This window comes from Cydia pomonella, chromosome 25 (assembly GCF_033807575.1).
Source record: "Cydia pomonella isolate Wapato2018A chromosome 25, ilCydPomo1, whole genome shotgun sequence".
Taxonomy (NCBI): Eukaryota; Metazoa; Arthropoda; class Insecta; order Lepidoptera; family Tortricidae; genus Cydia; species Cydia pomonella.
In genome coordinates, this window is record NC_084727.1 from 4597545 (window position 1) to 4615405 (window position 17861).

Here is a 17861-nt window from a genome sequence, read left to right on the forward strand (position 1 = left end):
TTTGTACCTAATTTGTACTATTTAGTACCTTCCTTTAAAAAAAAATTACCTCACGGTACATAAAGTTATCATCAAAAAATAGGTCACCCGTCATCCTGACAGTCAGAATGGCGGGTGTACTTTATTACGATGTTCCCGTGGTTATTGATAAAATCTATAAATGCCAAATTTTTGTACCTTTTTTTGTACCTTCACATTCAATTATAATATGAGCCATTTTATTTGTGGTTTCCAAGTTTTATATTTTGCTTGCTACGACTATTGGCTCTGTGAGATGTATTCCTCGCGATAAGATCGATATGCTTAAGCATGTAAAAACAAAAAGATACTTCGTTGAGTCATTTTCACAGCGTACTCACAATGATCTTAAGCGCCATAGACCGTAATGGCACTTAAGTCCTTTACGCTAATTTCCACCATTTTCCAAAAACCGAAACGACAGAAATATATATGCAGCTATTGAACCCGCTTACAAAATTTCCTCATGAGAAGTCAAGGTGGGCCGTTGCATCTCTTTCTAATTAGGGTGACCATGAGTTATATGTATGTGGGATACGAGTATTAGGATAATATTGAGTATATAGTTTGACCTTATCTCATTTGTGCATAGTCAGACAGAATCTTACTGTCTTTTCGCTGTGCTAATATTATGGCCCCTGAAAAGGGATATAGTTTTTTCTCTTCTTTAAAACGCTTCACAAAGCCTTACTTAATTTAGTCGTTCTAAAAGCTGTTACTGATAGGCGTACCAGACCGCCACCATGGTCGATCGTAAGGAAGGTGGACCGCCGTAACGTCTGTCAAGAACACAGATATGAGTAAAAGCGTGAGAGAGAGAGAGAGGGAGAGAGTGAGAGATATGCCGACAGGACCAGGGTCGCGGTCCGCTCCACCCGTTTATTATAGTTTTTAACCAGGGCGCTTGACACTGGAGCGTAGACACGTAGTATTAAAGAGAAACATATTATCTTTTTCTTACGATAGTATGATGGAGCTTGTTAGAGTCGAGCCTACTGTGAACGCCGAAGTTCACAAATTGCGAGCATCTTTCTCTGTCACTCTTAACTCCATGTATAAAATATGGTACCTGTAAAACAACACGACACTATTTTGGTTTGACTACAATAGTACGTTTTAAATAGTTTATTTCCGAAAAACTCATTGGTACGAGCCAGGATTGAACCCACGACCTCCGGATTGAAAGTCGGCCGTCATATCCACTCGGCCACCACCGCTTTTTCGAATGAGTTTTTCGGAACTTATGTACGAAATGTCATTTGATATTTACCACTAGCTTTTCGGTGAAGGAAAACATCGTGAGGAAACTGTACACATCTGCGAAGAAATTCAAAGGTGTATGTGAAGTCCCCAATCCGCATTGGGCTAACGTGGGGACTATAGCCCGAGCCCTCTTGCACATGAGAGGAGGCCTGTGCCCAGCAGTGGGACGTATATAGGCTGTTTTATTATTATTATTTTAATAAATAAATGCAGTCGTTGGCTGTGGGTAGGTTCTTATTATTCTTAATATGCATACATATGTTAACATTGGCGGCCACTGTCGAACTCAAAAATGGTCACGTTTTTTCATTTGTAGTCTGCCTCTTTCGCACTCATGGTATATTTATATACGTGATGGCTTCCGTTTTGCACACTTTCTTCGATTCATCGTAGATCTGTGATTGGAACTAAACTTTTCAAATTTGCCGTCTTTTTATATTGACGGAAATGTGTGTCCAAGGTGGGTTGGTGTATATAAATAGTTTGAAAACCGTATTAAAATATAATATATATAAGTAAGTCTCAAATATTTAAGAACTTTGGATTTCAATTTTGGCAATTATTTATTCTGTAATAGTGCCAATTACATCCACACTTCCTGATTTCGGGCCCGAAATCAGTCCTGTTTTCGTTTCACGGAATGTCAGCATATCATTAACAATATTTGAAATGTAAAAAATACTTTGTCTCTAATTGCCAAAAATGTTCAATGTTTGATATTATTGCATATAAACCATTTTTTTACATTTCAAATATTGTAAACGTGCTGATATTTGGTGAAACGGAAAAATACACTTTCTCGGGCCCCGAAATCGGGTCTGATATCAGACCTGATAAAGTGTTGATGTAATTGGCACTATACTTTTCATTTGACCAATTTATTCATATCAAAATAAGGATCACTTTTATACTTTTAAAAACATTTGTCGACATCATAGTCACCCTAATGAGTTTGACAATATCGTCTTGTATATTTAAAAATTATGTAAAACGTAAGCTTATCTCTAAAGCCTATTATAGACACAAGACTACATGAATGATGAAACACCGTGGGATTAAGTGTGATTGTAAAGAATGAATTATTTATTGTTATGTTATAATGATGAATTGGTATTATATTACCGTATTTTTTGACATTTAGATTTTATTCAGAAAGGTTCTAGACTAGTATTTTTATACAATTTTGATGTATGACGATCTTTTTATGAAATTCTTATTATTAAGTTTACCATATCTATAATAGTTCAATGTTTTTTTAGAACTAATAACTGCATCAATAAATTGCTCTGATATTTAGATTAAGATGATATTTGTAAAATTTGACGATTTAAAAGTGCTTGTTGCTATGGTATTTTTATCGTAAAATTGAATGATTGAGGTTCACATTTGAAGATATACCACATTCAGCAAATATTTCACTTCTACAATCTGTCACATAACATTTTTTCCCATTTTTTAAATTTAAAATATTTCGCAATCAAATGCTGACCGTCGCCATTCACGTATTTTGAATATGTCTCCAAAATATGTAATGAAGTTGGGGATACGAATTACTATTCAAAATTTCTACAGTGTCTACCATATTAAAAAAAAAAAAAAAAATATATATATATATATATATATAAATAATGTTTTTTTTCTGTTGTGCACATGCTTGGTATATTTAGTTAATAATATTGACGTCATAATTATTTACAAATAAATTAAAAGATATCAGAACCGCACTCTGAATATAGCACTAAAATTGTATTAGAAGGCATTTAATTTCAGTAGTATATTGATATAAATACTACCACAATGGTATGTTTTTTTTTTAAAGCAGAGTAATTGCACTGTAGATGGATAACACACAACTCGAAGGAAGCACCATAGACGTTGCACCTTAACATTTTTAGGGTTCCGTAGCCAAATGGCAAAAAACGGAACCCTTATAGATTCGTCATGTCCGTCTGTCTGTCCGATTCTGTCACAGCCACTTTTTTCCGAAACTATAAGAGCTATACTGTTCAAACTTAGTAAGTGGATGTATTCTATGAACCGCATTAAGATGTTCACACAAAAATAGAAAAAAAACAATAAATTTTGGGGGTTCCCCATACTTAGAACTGAAACTCAAAAAATCTTTTTTCATCAAACCCATACGTGTGGGGTATCTATGGATAGGTCTTCAAAAATGATATTGAGGTTTCTAATATCATTTTTTTCTAAAATGAATAGTTTGCGCGAGAGACACTTCCAAAGTGGTAAAATGTGTCCCCCCCCCGTAACTTCTAAAATAACTAAATAAAAAAACTAAAAAAAATATATGATATACATTGTCATGCAAACTTCCACCAAAAATTGGTTTGAACGAGATCTAGTAAGTAGTTTTTTAATACGTCATAAAATTAAAAAAAATTTTTTTTTCATGAAACCCATACGTGTTGGGTATCTACGGATAGGTATTAAAAAATGATATTTAGGTTCTTAATATCATTTTTTTCTAAACTGAATAGTTTGCGCGAGAGACATTTCTAAAGTGAAAAAATGTGTGGCCCCCCCCCCCCCCTGTAACTTCTAAAATAACAGAATGAAAAATCTAAAAAAAATATATAATATACATTACCATGCAAACTTCCACCGAAAATTGGTTTGAACGAGATCTAGTGAGTAGTTTTTTTTAATACGTCACAAAATTTAAAAAAAATTTTTTTCATCAAACCCATACGTGTGGGGTATCTATGGATAGGTCTTCAAAAATGATATTTAGGTTCCTAATATCATTTTTTTCTAAACTGAATAGTTTGCGCGAGAGACACTTCCAAAGTGGTAAAATGTGTGTCCAAAGTGGTAAAATGTTGAACAAGATCTAGCAAGTAGATTTTTTTTTAATACGTCTCAAATGGTACGGAACCCTTCATGCGCGAGTCCGACTCGCACTTGGCCGCTTTTTAACATTGGCAACATGTGCGAGTGAGACACCGCCACGAGACCTACCTTTGCTATGTGGACCGTTTTCTCTAGTCTGGTAAGAACACCTTTCTAGTTCAGTGATAAGGTTTAATTTAGTGTGATAAAAAAAGTTAGAGCGTGTTCCATTTTATATTTCCATGTAAATAACCTCTACTCTACGGTTGTCTGGTTGATCGTGTTGACCGCGAGGTTGTTGTAAAACTGGGTCGTGAAGAGCTTTTTCACACATTTACTCGTGAATCTTCTTCTACCTAGTGTTATCCTGGCCTTTAGCAGGGTCCGCTTTCCTACTTGCCTTCCTCCACTTTGCACGATCCTGGACGTTCTCTCGTGTGAGCCCGGTTACGCGCATATCCGCTTTCACGACATCGAGCCATCGTTTTTTTGGTCTGTCGTGGGGTCGGGGGCCGCCATTTACTCGTGAATATCAATATAAAATTGGTGAAGAGGGTTTTGAAGTAACTAATGTGATGGAATCTACAAACCAGTGCCACTGCTGCCTGCAGCGGCCTTTGGCGAAAGATTTGAGGACACCATACACTCACCTCGGTATAACGGAAATATATTCGGACATGATCGAAGAATGCTTTGTTATCAAAGTAAGTAATGATTTTGATTAAAATACTAATAAAGAAAATTACTGGAAGCGGCCCATACCTAGGGTTGCATCTCTTAATTTTGGAAACCAGGACAAGACGCGTGAAAACCCCGGATTTTAAAGTCCAGAACCCGGACATGTCTTGTGCCGGTAGTGCTGGACAGGACTTTTTTTGTGTGTGTGTCGCTGGCGATCTAAGACTTTAAATTTTTAAACCTGGTCTATGAATGAGGCCCCCCCCGGACGCTTCCCGGATGCCCTCTAAACTAGGACAAATCTGGGGAAATCCAGACGGATGGCAACCTACCTATACCACTTATGAGGGTTCTGGATTAACATTTTTTAGTAACTAAGATTCATATTAGATTAAGTACAAATACTTCATATTGTTATCCAGAAATAAATGGCTTTATATTTTATTTATTTATCAAGCATCATTTTAGATCTGTGGCCAAAACAAGCCTATTGTTTTTATTTATTTTTTTATGTTTAATATGAACATTCAGATTTGTCTATCATACTAACAACATAAACATGATGAATAGATGTATCAAATTTTGAAGTAGACAAGCTTAAGAACCAAGCCTTCCTTAAGTATCATTATGAGTGACTTTTTTAAAGATCATGGTGAAGGATACACAAGCAAAAGCATGAAAGTCTTTTCTGTGGACACTTTATTCCTAAAACTTAAACATTTACCTAAATATCACTTTCAAAGCTAGATCTGGCTAAAGCAAGCATGGGTGATCAGGTGACTGTTTCTCTGCTTCATTGATGGTTGCCATATTCTCCACCTCAGGTTCTTGTCTTCATTTCACATTGACGAAAATGTGGTCATACTTTGATGTATGCCATTGCACCAACTTTTTTTTTCCGCTATCTCTTACTTTTAAAAATATCAGACTTAACAATGTCAATGTCTGAATTCAGGTCTCATTTCCCCATTTATAAACTTTGTTTTATATCACATTCTATTATTATTTATTATTATTAAAGCTTTATTTATTCCATATTTTTGAACAGTTTTATATATATTGTTTGACATGAATGATAGATTTATATGGACCCCATTTGGGTAAAAGCCTCCTCCAACTTATGCCATTTTTCACGGTCTTTGGCTGACTCCATCCAGCTTGCACCTGCGACCTTATGAATGTCTTCTGCCCAACGCCTTCGTGGCTTGCCTGATTTCCTTTTTCCCACATATCACATTCTATAGGTATAAGGAACACTATGTCTTATCATTTATCTCACGGCTGCTCTGCTTATCGCAATTGCAGTAATCACATTGGAAAACTCATGCAATTGTTTATCTTGTTCTCCTTTAAGAGCAACTTTTCATATCTCGTATTTTGAAGTTATGATTCTGTTGCGCTGCGGTGGGCAGGAGTGCGTGCGTGCGATAAGGACAACAGCAACACGGATTAATTCCCACGCAAAAAACTCAAAAATCGAGGTCTCCCTCTCTACTGTTTCCTCCTCCAAAACGCAATCAATTTTTTTGTCTTTTAATTATTTATATAAGAATTCAAGCCTTGGCGACCCTCTACATCTCTAAGGATAATTTAATATATATTTTTATATTTTATCTCTGACACTTAGAGACTTATACATCTCTAAAGAATTTTAGTATTTTATGGTTTTATTTTTTTATCATAGTTTTTTTTGTGTAATTTGACATTTAGAGACAGTATACATCTCTAATAAAGTATTTATTATTTCATAGATTCGATATTTGTAATTGTTTTTTTTTTTAATTTATTGTTTGTAAAAATGGACATGTAAAAGTGCCCCTGTAGCCTATTTGCTGAATAAATGTTTGATATTTGATATTTGATATCAATCATAATGAAATTTTGGAAACTGCAAGAGGAATAAATAATCTATGCTGCTATATTTTGATTTTTTGGATATTTGTTTTCTGCGAATTCAATTGATTTTCAAGGCGCTGTAAGTTTCTTTAAAATAAAATAATCCAAAAAAGTAAAACATAGCTGCACAGATATTGTTGATATTGATCTTATTTTAAAAATTCATTGCTCTAGGTTAAAAATCCAGGAAGGAAACAGTTGAGAGTGTTTGTATGGAAAAATCGCAACTAGGAATTCCTCTTAATAAGGCTGTTATTTATACGATTTTTTTTCATGAAAGTACTGTATTTGCGTTAAGCAGCATAGACATGGTTTACATAGATCTTGCATGGTGCATTTTAGTAGACAGTAGCTGAGTTTCGGGACTAAAATAGTTATGTGTTATATTTTCATGTTGTATAATATTACATAATACATTTTGTGATTTTTACTTACCTAGCCATAAATTGTGTCACTCTGTTACACAGAACATTTTATGCATTGATAGTTATTAAAACACATATTACAAACATATCCAATAGATATAATTAGTTACAAATTTAAAATATTTAACATTTGTTTGATATTGTCCCTTGCATTGTTACATGCTTTTATAGTATTTTATGCAACAGTTGTATAAGAAGGCCAAGCCACAAAAAAATCAAAAAAGGCGAGTGGCGTGAGTTACAATGTGAGCCGGAGCCGAAGGCGTAGGGGAACATTGTAAAGGAATACGCCACGAGAATTTTTTGACCTACTTATACAACGTTGCATACAATATTTTTCCTACGATTCAACAAAAATAAATCTTAATTTAGGTAAACAAATTACAGCAAAAGTATATAGCCAAGACGCGCGAGCATACCTTGTTCCACGCCGCGGCCGGCCGGTCGGCGACACCTCCTCGTAACTCATGAGGCCCTGGTACTTGCTACTTGCAAAATTAATTTATTGGACTATTTTTTCTCATAGTTGGCCACCGTAGCCTACGGAGACTAACAAGCAACGCTAAGCGGTCTTCGTAGTCTATGGGTGTTGCTATATTACGGGTGTCACATGCGTGTTTCTGACTTATGAAGTAATTATTTTTATTATGCAACCAAATGAATATTTTGTAAGTTGGCAGCAATGCACTTAGTTTAAAACTGTATTCGTTTTGGTTTTGTTAGGTTGGTAGCCATTAATCGCAGTAACATTATAGCTTATAAAAGCACAAGAGCTTTTATGAGGAATAGACAATATAGACTTTTCTTGAAATCTTTTATGTATGTTCTTATATTCGTGTTAATGAATGCATAAATGACAGATAACAGTAGAGGAGTAGGAAAAAGAAAGAATTACGCTCTTCAATAACTATTAACTTAAAAAATTTATAACCCCTATGCTATAAGTATGCCATAAAAATCCATTTTATGTAAAATTGTCTTACTACATTTTAGAAAAGAGCTGATACTCTTTAAACTGCTGGATTGATGTCTATTAAACAAAACTAAGAACCACCGCAAAGAAACTCGCTTTCACGTAAAATAACGCATCGAATTTTGTCCTTCTGTTGGAAACCTATGATGCAAAAGATGGACACACAGACTAGGGTTGCCACATTTTTTCTACCGAAAAAAAGGATTTTTGTCCTGTTGATTGAAATATTAAAAAATATATAATATTTACTGGGAAAATGGAAAAAGACTAGGACATCGATTTGAGGAAAATTGCGGCGTTTAAAAATCCAAGTCGCATAGAGTCAGATCAAGCTAGATGTAGATGTAGTGTAGGGACGCCCGGCCGGAAGCAGGCGGGCTGTCGATCGCGTGTTGCGTTCATTCAGCCCAATTCCCTGAAGTTGGAGCTGCAGGTTACTGTCCCGGCGGCATTCCCATACCAATCTCCTCAAATCTTCTTGTTTTCCTGCAGAACAGAAGGACATCTTTAAGTTCGACGTCCTTTAGTTCGTTTTCTGTTAGTGATCCTCTAGCCCAGCCGTTGCAAGTGTTATGTAAACGTCATAATTTCATAGATATTTGACGTTTTAAATAATTGGGCTATCAAAATCGCTGCCAACTTATCTTGGCCTGACTGCGACGCGATATCGGCGACATCTGTATACCCCTTTCTTAAGTGCTGAAAATATAGTATTTTCCGTACTATATTTTTAGGGTTCCGTAGCCAAATAGCAAAAAATGGAACCCTTATGGATTCGTCATGTCTGTCTGTGTGTCCGTCCGTACGTCACAGCCACTTTTTTCCGAAACTATAAGAACTATACTGTTGATACTTGGTAAGTAGATGTATCAGAATACATGTGTTCTACGACCCGCATTAAGATTTTCACACAAAAATAGAAAAAAAGAAACAATAATGGGGGCTCCCGATACTTAGAACTCAAACTTATTTTTTTTTTTCGTCAAACCCATGCGTGTGGGGTATCTATATATAATAGCTCTTCAAAAATGATATTGAGATTCCTAATATCAGTTTTTTTCTAAACTGAATAGTTTGCGCGAGAGACACTTCCAAAGTGGTAAAATGTGTCCTCCCCCCCTGTAACTTCTAAAATAAGAGAATGATAAACAAAAAAAAAAATATGATTCACATTACCATGCAAACTCACCGAAAATTGGTTTGAACGAGATCTAGTAAGTAGTTTTTTTTAATACGTCATAAAATTAAAAAAAAAATCATCAAACCCCCATACGTGTGGGGTATCTATGGATAGGTAACGGCGATTCGTATTTAATTAACAAATTAAAAATGTAAGTGTCTTAATATCAATGGTTGTTTAAAATGCATAACATCATCCCCATATAAAGCCTGTTGTGATCAAGAGAAATCAAAATAATATGATCCTAGCTAAACTATACATGAAAAGTAATCCCATATTTTTTCCAGTGTTTGTTGGAACGACTAACACATCATTTATCCGCACAATAAGGCATATTTCTTACATCTTATATAATTTGAATACTTCTTACTATGACTGTCACAACGGTCCGCCATTTGCGAACTAAATAGCTCCGCGGCACAAAGTTGACGCCCCGCCCGCTTCGGCACAATGTGTGTGGAGTGATTTTGCAGAGCTAGTTCGTCATTTATGTTTATTATCAATCGCTGATGGGTGGGTGGGCAACCCTAACACAGACAGACATTGGCGTTAAATATGTTTCACCCCTCTTTTTGCGTCGAGGTTGAAAACACGTACACATAACCCTTATTTATACCTTGTACTTTTCACAAAACCATAAAATAGACGGGGATAGTAGTATTGTAGCACTTTGTATAGTGCACAAATATTGGTAACAAGAATATTTTTTTAAGAATAAGAATGCCATATTTCTGTTTACAATTTGTGCATGTTTTAGGGATGATTTGCTTGTTCCTAGACATGTGTTGAGGCAAAACACTGAATAATCTAACACAAAGTATATTATATTTTGTAGTTAACATCCAGTAACGATGGCAAGAGTGGTATCTGCGAGGTGTGCTTGGGGCGCCTGCGGGAGGCGTGCCTCTTTAAGATGCAGGTGCAGCAATGCCAGGCCGAGCTGCTGGAGAGGTTAGAGGGAGGACTGAGTGTCAAAGGTTAATATCAAGCATTGATTCAAGATTAGAGATGCAACGAATAGTGGCTTGGCTGAATACCGAATACAGAATATTCCGCGGAGCCATCGGCCGAATAGCCGAATATTCGGCTAGAAGTTTTACCTAATAAAAAAGTAAATTCGAACGCGCGCGTGCGTGCGCTGTGCAAGTTGCAACTTATTTGCTACAGGCAGTCTTTGATAGAAATTGCGCTTATTCTGCACGCAGTGCGTATTGAATTGCGGACATTGCGTTGCGTTAGATTTCGTTGTGTGTAAAAAAAATATTTTGTATTACTTTTCTCATGTCTTTGTATTATCTATGAATATAAAGGTAGTCTGAAAGATTTACCTATTGATTTCTTGTAGTTTGTTACTTTTTACCCCTCGTTTGCTGTTATCTACGTGTTATCGTAGTATTCGGCAGTATAGTGAAATTGTGTCAGAATAGGCCGAATACCGAATAATGGTCGAATATTCGTTTCATCTCTAATCAAGATAAATACACCCATATCACGGTAGTTTTTTTTGCTTATTAATGTTGTTTAAAGTGTAATATTGATAACTTATTATGCAGCAAATTAACGTGAAAGTGAGATGGAAAAAAGACAATGCGCTGAAAATAGCCGACAGCGTTGGAGCGTCTATAAAGCACACGCAACGCTTTTGTTAAACAGATGTACCTATAATATGTATAGTACAATAAACAGTATTTGTTTTTCTACATACATATAATCACGCCTATGTCCCGAAGGGGTAGGCAGAGACCACGGATTTCCACTTGCTACGATCCTGACATACCTCTTTCGCTTCCTTCACTTCACACTCGTCGGTTTAGGGTGCTCTTGACCTGGCCTTTCTACAGGATTTCCCCGATTTGATCAGAGAAAGTCCGCCGAGGTCTACCCATTCCAGCTCCCTCTTCTACTTCTTCCTTATACACTCTCTTTGTTAACCTTCTTTCACTCATTCTTTCCACGTGTCCAAACCATCTAAACATACCTTTCTCAATTTTTGTCACTACATCTTCGTTCAGTCCACACTTTTCCCTTATCACACTGTTCCTAATTCTATCTTGTAATTTTACACCACACACACTTCTCAACGCTCTCATTTCCACTGCATTCACTTGACTCTGATGTTTCTTCTGCCATACCCAACTTTCGCTACCATGCATAAGTGTAGGCACCAACATCCCTCTATGCACAGCCAACCGTGCTTTTCTATCTAAAACTAATTGTCAATTATTAACTGAAAAATACTATTTAATAGTAATTTAGGAAGACTTCTGTACGGCCGGTACAGACTGACTGCAAGCCGACTGCAATTTGTAGGAAAACGGTCGGCGTGCAGTCAGCGTGCGGGTTCCCATACATATAATTTGCTATCGGGTTGCAGTCCGTCAGCACCGGCCCTTACTTCTTACCTTTAATGTTTACTTTAGATATTTGTATAAAACCTTATTACGTGTTACATTTTAGACGAGGAAGCCTTGGACCAGCCGCCTGAAGACGCGTACAGCGAGCCTTCCGAGCCTTCATGTAAGTGTGTAATAGTACATTACGATACAAGTGCGAAAAATAGGAAATTCGAAACGAGTGGCGATAAATTAAAACACGACCGAAGGGAGTGTTTTAAATCGACACGAGTTGCGAATTACCTATTCGCACATGTATCGTACAACGTTTTACAGTACATATGGCCCTTTAAATGTTCGACACAGTAACGTAATATGCTACTTCTCGCACTAGTGCTATAAAGTAGCCCCATATGTACTGTAAAGTAGTATTCTGAATTTGGTAGAATAAATTGACAGCAGTTATAAAAGGAATCGAGATGAGCCCTACTTTAGCAGTCTTGGCACTAACGTGTGCGACTTCCATACTAAATATCATTTGATATTTTATCAGTTGGTCATATGTGAGCAAAGCCGCATATGAGCCGAAACTGCTTTTGGGTTTCGACAAAAGTATTTGATTTAATTAATTTCAATTTTCTCAAACTTGTAATGAAATGTTGACATGTATTACTTCAAATAGGTCCGGAAATACCACATATCATGTGCGATGAGTGATGATGATGTGTAAAGGAATTTCATACGGCCTTACACACCTAGGCCTGTAAGGCAATCTTCATTTGTTTTTAAGCGTCAAATTATGGCACGTCTAGGCATTCAACCTTAAAAAACCTATAAGCAAAATTCTGCCAGTATGCGTTTTTTGTCTTTTTTTGTTTGCTAAATATTACTTCAGTGTTTCAAAGGCGAACGAAAATTTGATTATTTTTGCGCTACGACGTACGGTTCAGGAGATACAGCCCTGTAAAGTTTTTTACAGTACATATGGGGCTACTTTATAGCACTAGTGCGAGAAGTAGCATATTACGTTACTGTGTCGAACATTTAAAGGGCCATATGTACTGTAAAACGTTGTACGATACATGTGCGAATAGGTAATTCGCAACTCGTGTCGATTTAAAACACTCCCTTCGGTCGTGTTTTAATTTATCGCCACTCGTTTCGAATTTCCTATTTTTCGCACTTGTATCGTAATGTACTATTTTAGTCATGCAGAAATCTTTATAGGGCTGTATCTCCTAAACCGTGCGTCGTACCGCAAAAATCATCAAATTTTCGTTCCCCTATAGAACCCGACGCACTGAATAACCTATCACATTAGAACATGAAACAATCATCATCATCATCATCATCGGAAGATATACTGGTTTACTCGTGCAAGTCATCCTACAATTTTTAACCGACTTCAAGATTTCAAAAGAGGAGGTTATCAATTCGGTTGTATGTTTTTTTTTTTTTTATATTTGTTACTCCATAACTCCGTTATTTCTGAACCGATTTTGAAAATTATTGTTTTGTTTGAATTTATATATATACAGATTGGTTCCGTTTTTGTCAAAACTCAGTTCTGATGATGAGATCCATGAGGAATCGACGGAACTCTTCAAATGTGAAATGCATACATATAGTGATTTTTGTATTTTCTGTAACAAATCAAGGATATACATTTCAAAATGACATTTAATGAAGTGGAACTGCTGATGATGATCAGAATGGAACTCTTCAACGACGCATAGTACACGTTTGGCAATTTCTCCTCTTCGTTGTGTTTGTTAAGTAAATGAAATTTTCAAAACAATTTTTTGTCAAGTTCGAGTTCTGACGATGGGGTCCATGAGGAATCGAGGGAACTCTTCAAATATAAAAGGCATACATATAGTGATTTTTGTATTTTCTTTGACAAATCAAGCATTTACATTAAAAAAAGTGACATTTGATGAAGTGGAACTGCTGATGATGATCAGAATGGTACTCTTCAACGACGCATAGTACACGTTTGGCAATTTGTCCTCTTCGCTGTGTTTGTTAAGCAAATTCGATTTTCAAGACAAATTTTTGTCAAATTAGAGTTCTGACGATGGGGTCCATGAGGAATCGAGGGGACTCCTCAAATGTTAAAGGCATATATGTATAGTGATCTTAGTATTTTCATTGACAAATCAAGTATTTACATTTGTAGAAGTGACATTTGATGAAGTGGAACTGCTGATGATGAACAGAACGGAGCTCTTTAATGATGCATAGTTCACGTTTGGCAATTTGTTCTCTTTGCCAAGCAGTTAGGTTTTCAAGGCACATTTTTATATTTCTATCCTATTTAGTTTTTTAAATAATTATCTGGTGCTTTATTTCATGCATGGCGTGAAATAATTTATCTTAAATACAGTCGAATACCCTATTGCGGGTATCTTACCAGTCAACCATAGGGCTAATTTGAAATGTGTCAAGGCGGGTGCAATGGCAGAAAAAAACATGTTACCTCCTTTTCTACATAATTAGGCGTAGGACGCTGTCTTTTTAATTACATTGTATGAAATCTACAATCAACAATAATCGTTCTTTCACCGGTCTCCCTCATTGAAGTCGGTTTTTTTTTTCTTAAAAAATATTTTAATTATTATTTCATTGCAAGTTTGAGAAAAGCACTATACAAATCTCGGCGAGAAACAGGGTTGCCGGCCGCGTATCCGTAGCCGACCTCGCTACGCTCAGCCGTCTATATCTACTTGGCCTGCAACCCTTCGTTTCCCGTCTTCTATAGTAATGTACTATTTCTATATGTGTTGTTTCTGTAACCTCAGCCAGCGCGTTTGGGGCTACCGCGGAGCCGCTGTCCGAGCGCGCCCGGCAGCAGCTCGCGCTGGCGTGCTCCGTGAGGCTCGAGCGCCTCCGCGACCAACCGCGCCCCGTGACGTCACACCGCCGGCCGAGCCCCGTGACGTCACACCGCCGGCCGAGCCCCGTGACGTCACACCGCCGGCCGAGCCCCGTGACGTCACACCGCCGGCCGAGCCCCGTGACGTCACACCGCCGGCCGAGCCCCGCCGGCAGTGAGCACGACCTGCCCGGTGACGCCGCCGCCGAGCAACAAGCCTACACACACGATACGAGCCCTACACACACCCCACACAACTCTAGCTTAATCACACATCAACAACACCAGATCCCACCACAAACGAATCAGACGACCTACTGTTGCGACATGTGTAGTCAGCAATTTACGTCAAAACTTATTTTAATCGGACATATCAGAACACATACACTCCTGGAACCTCATCCATGCGGAGTTTGTAAAGAAACATTTGCAAATAGATTAATATTGAATAAGCATTTAAGATTTCACTCATTAGAGAGACCCTACGTGTGTGAAGTATGCAACAAGCGATTTGCAAGAAAACCCACTTTAAAAAATCATAGAACAACACACATGACAGTAAAACCATACAAATGTAAAGAATGTAACAAGCAATTTGCACGAAAAGGTTGTTTAGACGTTCATGAAAGAACTCACAGTGGAGTGAAACCATACAAATGTAAAAAATGTAATAAGCAATTTACACGAAAAAGTGTTTTTAGCGATCCATGGAAGAACTCACAGTGGAGTGAAACCATACAAATGTACAGAATGCAACAGGAAATTTGCTCATCAGGATAGATTTGATAAACATGTAAGATGTCACATTAGAAGTTCAATGAAATATGACTGTGATCAATGTAACAAGCAATTTAACCGGCCAGAGTATTTACTATTACATCAGAGAATTCACACCGGAGAGAAATATGTCTGTGACCACTGTAACAAGCAATACATAAGTAAATATCACTTAATTAGACATATTGCGGTTCATGCCACAGAAAGACTAAAAAAACTATATGCGTGTCAAGAATGTGACAAGAAATATCAACGTAAAGATTATTTAAATACCCATTATTTAGTACATCACACTGGGCGGACACCATTTAAATGTACACTGTGCAATAAGCGATTTGCACTTAAAAGATATTTAGTATATCATGAAAGAACCTGTGGTGAAGTCAAACCATATACATGTAAAGAATGTAACAAGGTATTCACACGTGTTGATTCTTTACTTAGGCATAAAAAAATGCACGCTGGAGAAAACACATATAGGCGTGACCAACGGCTTGCACAAGAATGTAATTTTGAAACTAAACCCGATAGTATAAAAGACAACATACAATTCACACAGAAAAAAAACCTTGTTGCTTATGAACGTCACGGCGAAGATCAACCATTTGAGTGCAGTGAACTTAACCAGCATTTAAGTCAAAGAGGTATTTTAGATATCCAAAAAATGAGTCACACCGAAGAGAAGCCGTATAATTGTGAAGAATGTAGCAACCGGTTTGTATTACGATCGGAATTAGAGAGACATAAAAAAATACACACCAATGAACAATCATACGAATGCGAAATATGTGAAACAATTTTTTTCGATGAAATGAGCTTAGCGAAACATATTGAAACACACAAATCTAGGAAAACATAACCTTATAAGTTGTTTGGTAAGGGGTTATTCAATATAACTCGGTTGAATATGGTTATCCCACCGACAAACGCAGCTTTATAAAGTGTCTTATTGTCTGCTAACTTCACCATATTTGTAGGTATATAGAAAAAACACGTATCTACATAGTTCGTTTTTTAGCATTAGAAAACAGGTAAACAATCTTGACATGTCTTTTTATTGTAAAACGCTTTTTAAAAATCATTAACTATTACTTATGAAAGCAGAAGACTGTAAATGATCGTATATGATTTATAATTGTGACATATTTGCCGTGACTTACTTTTCAAAATAGTTTTTCAATAAAAAGACCTCAAAATCGCTTATTGACGTAGATTGTAGTTGCCGAAAAAAGAAGCCCGCCGATAGCACGCGGGACGCTCAAAGTTAGAAGGCTGGCTGAAGACCGCAGACCTTTACCGCATACTTACCGCCAAAAACCATTACCGGGTTATTTGTGTTTGGATTAATAATTAAAAAAACATATTTTAGTTTTAAGAATACTGGAGAGTGTTAGGCTGTTGCCTCGAGTGATGATGTGGCGCGATCGAATATTCTCGTCGATTGGCTGCTCACGAAGGCGTCCAGGCTCTGCCATTTTAGGCCTCTGTGTATATCTAGGTTGCGCACGTAGCGGGGGACATTCACTATGGTGCGCAGGGCCCAGCTTGACGTCTCCGACGATCGGGAGGTCATCAGTGTAGAGGGCGTAGCAGGCAGGCGAGAGGACACTGCCTTGGGGGACGCCCGCTTGGATCGGGTGTTCCGCCGAGACGGCGTCCTCGACTGCGACTTTGAAGCGGCGGTCAGTCATGGCTGAAGTAGAAGGGTAAAAGTAATGAATATTTTAATACCTAATGTATTCTTCCCGGACTCTTGAAGAGAGTTCCCGGGGCAAGCCTTAAAAGAAGGTGGGGGGTAGTAGTCGTATTACTCGTGATGATTGTTCAATCTCGTCTGCTCCCAGTGGGGGCGACGTGAGAAGTAGCGAACCCTCGCTGTGCAGGCTGAGGGGGCACCTGGCATTTGTGTTTGACTGTTCTTCCACCTTAAGTGTCTCCGAATAAGCCCTCTGTCTATGGGCGTGCGGGATAAGTTGCCGGCTGTATTTGCTTGGGTACGCTCCTGAGTAGATGCGGTTGTTGTAGGCTGGTTGTTACCCAACCCCACGACCCCAAGCCTGGTGATACCGTTTGAGCGGGGTCGCGGTGAAGGCGACCGGTAGCTTAGCTGGCGTGTGCAGCGTGATGGTGAAGCTGTGTCCGATGTGTTGTGTTTTCTCTGCTACTGGTGTAGGAGGGATCGGGCAAGTCCCAAGCCCACCTCTCCGGAGGTCTGGTGTTGTGGTGCGGCGCGAAGTCACGAAGATGGTCGTGGCCGGCGTTGTCCGCGCGGTCAAACATGACCCGCGCGAGACGCTCGACGAACTCCTCCAGGCCGCGCCACTTTAGTGTCTCGGTGAGGGCTGCGTTGCTGACGTACCGCGGGCATTTGAGGATGGTCCGCAGTGTGAGGGTCTCCTGGCGCCTCATCTTCTCCTTGTTTGACCTGGAACAGAAAGAATACCAGGCAAGTGAAGCGTATGTTAGTCTTGAGCGTACGTAAGCTTTGTACAGACCGAGCTTGGTCCGTACAGGGAGCTTACTGCAGAAGACTGGTCGTAGGCACATGCGAGCGATTTTCGCTTGGCGGACTGTGTCTCTGGTGTGCCGGTCCATG

The 17861-nt window shown here is 38.1% G+C and overlaps 1 protein-coding gene across 1 annotated transcript; it reads left to right on the plus strand.

The window, feature by feature from the left end:
- The first annotated feature begins 4023 nt into the window (after nt 1-4023).
- On the plus strand, nt 4024-17329 carry LOC133531265 (zinc finger protein 26-like). The gene is made up of 4 exons (XM_061869396.1): nt 4024-4832; nt 10116-10257; nt 11738-11797; nt 14415-17329. Exons 1-4 carry the CDS (start codon nt 4704-4706, stop codon nt 15266-15268), a joined length of 1185 nt encoding a protein of 394 aa, XP_061725380.1. The 5' UTR covers nt 4024-4703; the 3' UTR covers nt 15269-17329.
- Nucleotides 17330-17861: the final 532 nt, after the last annotated feature.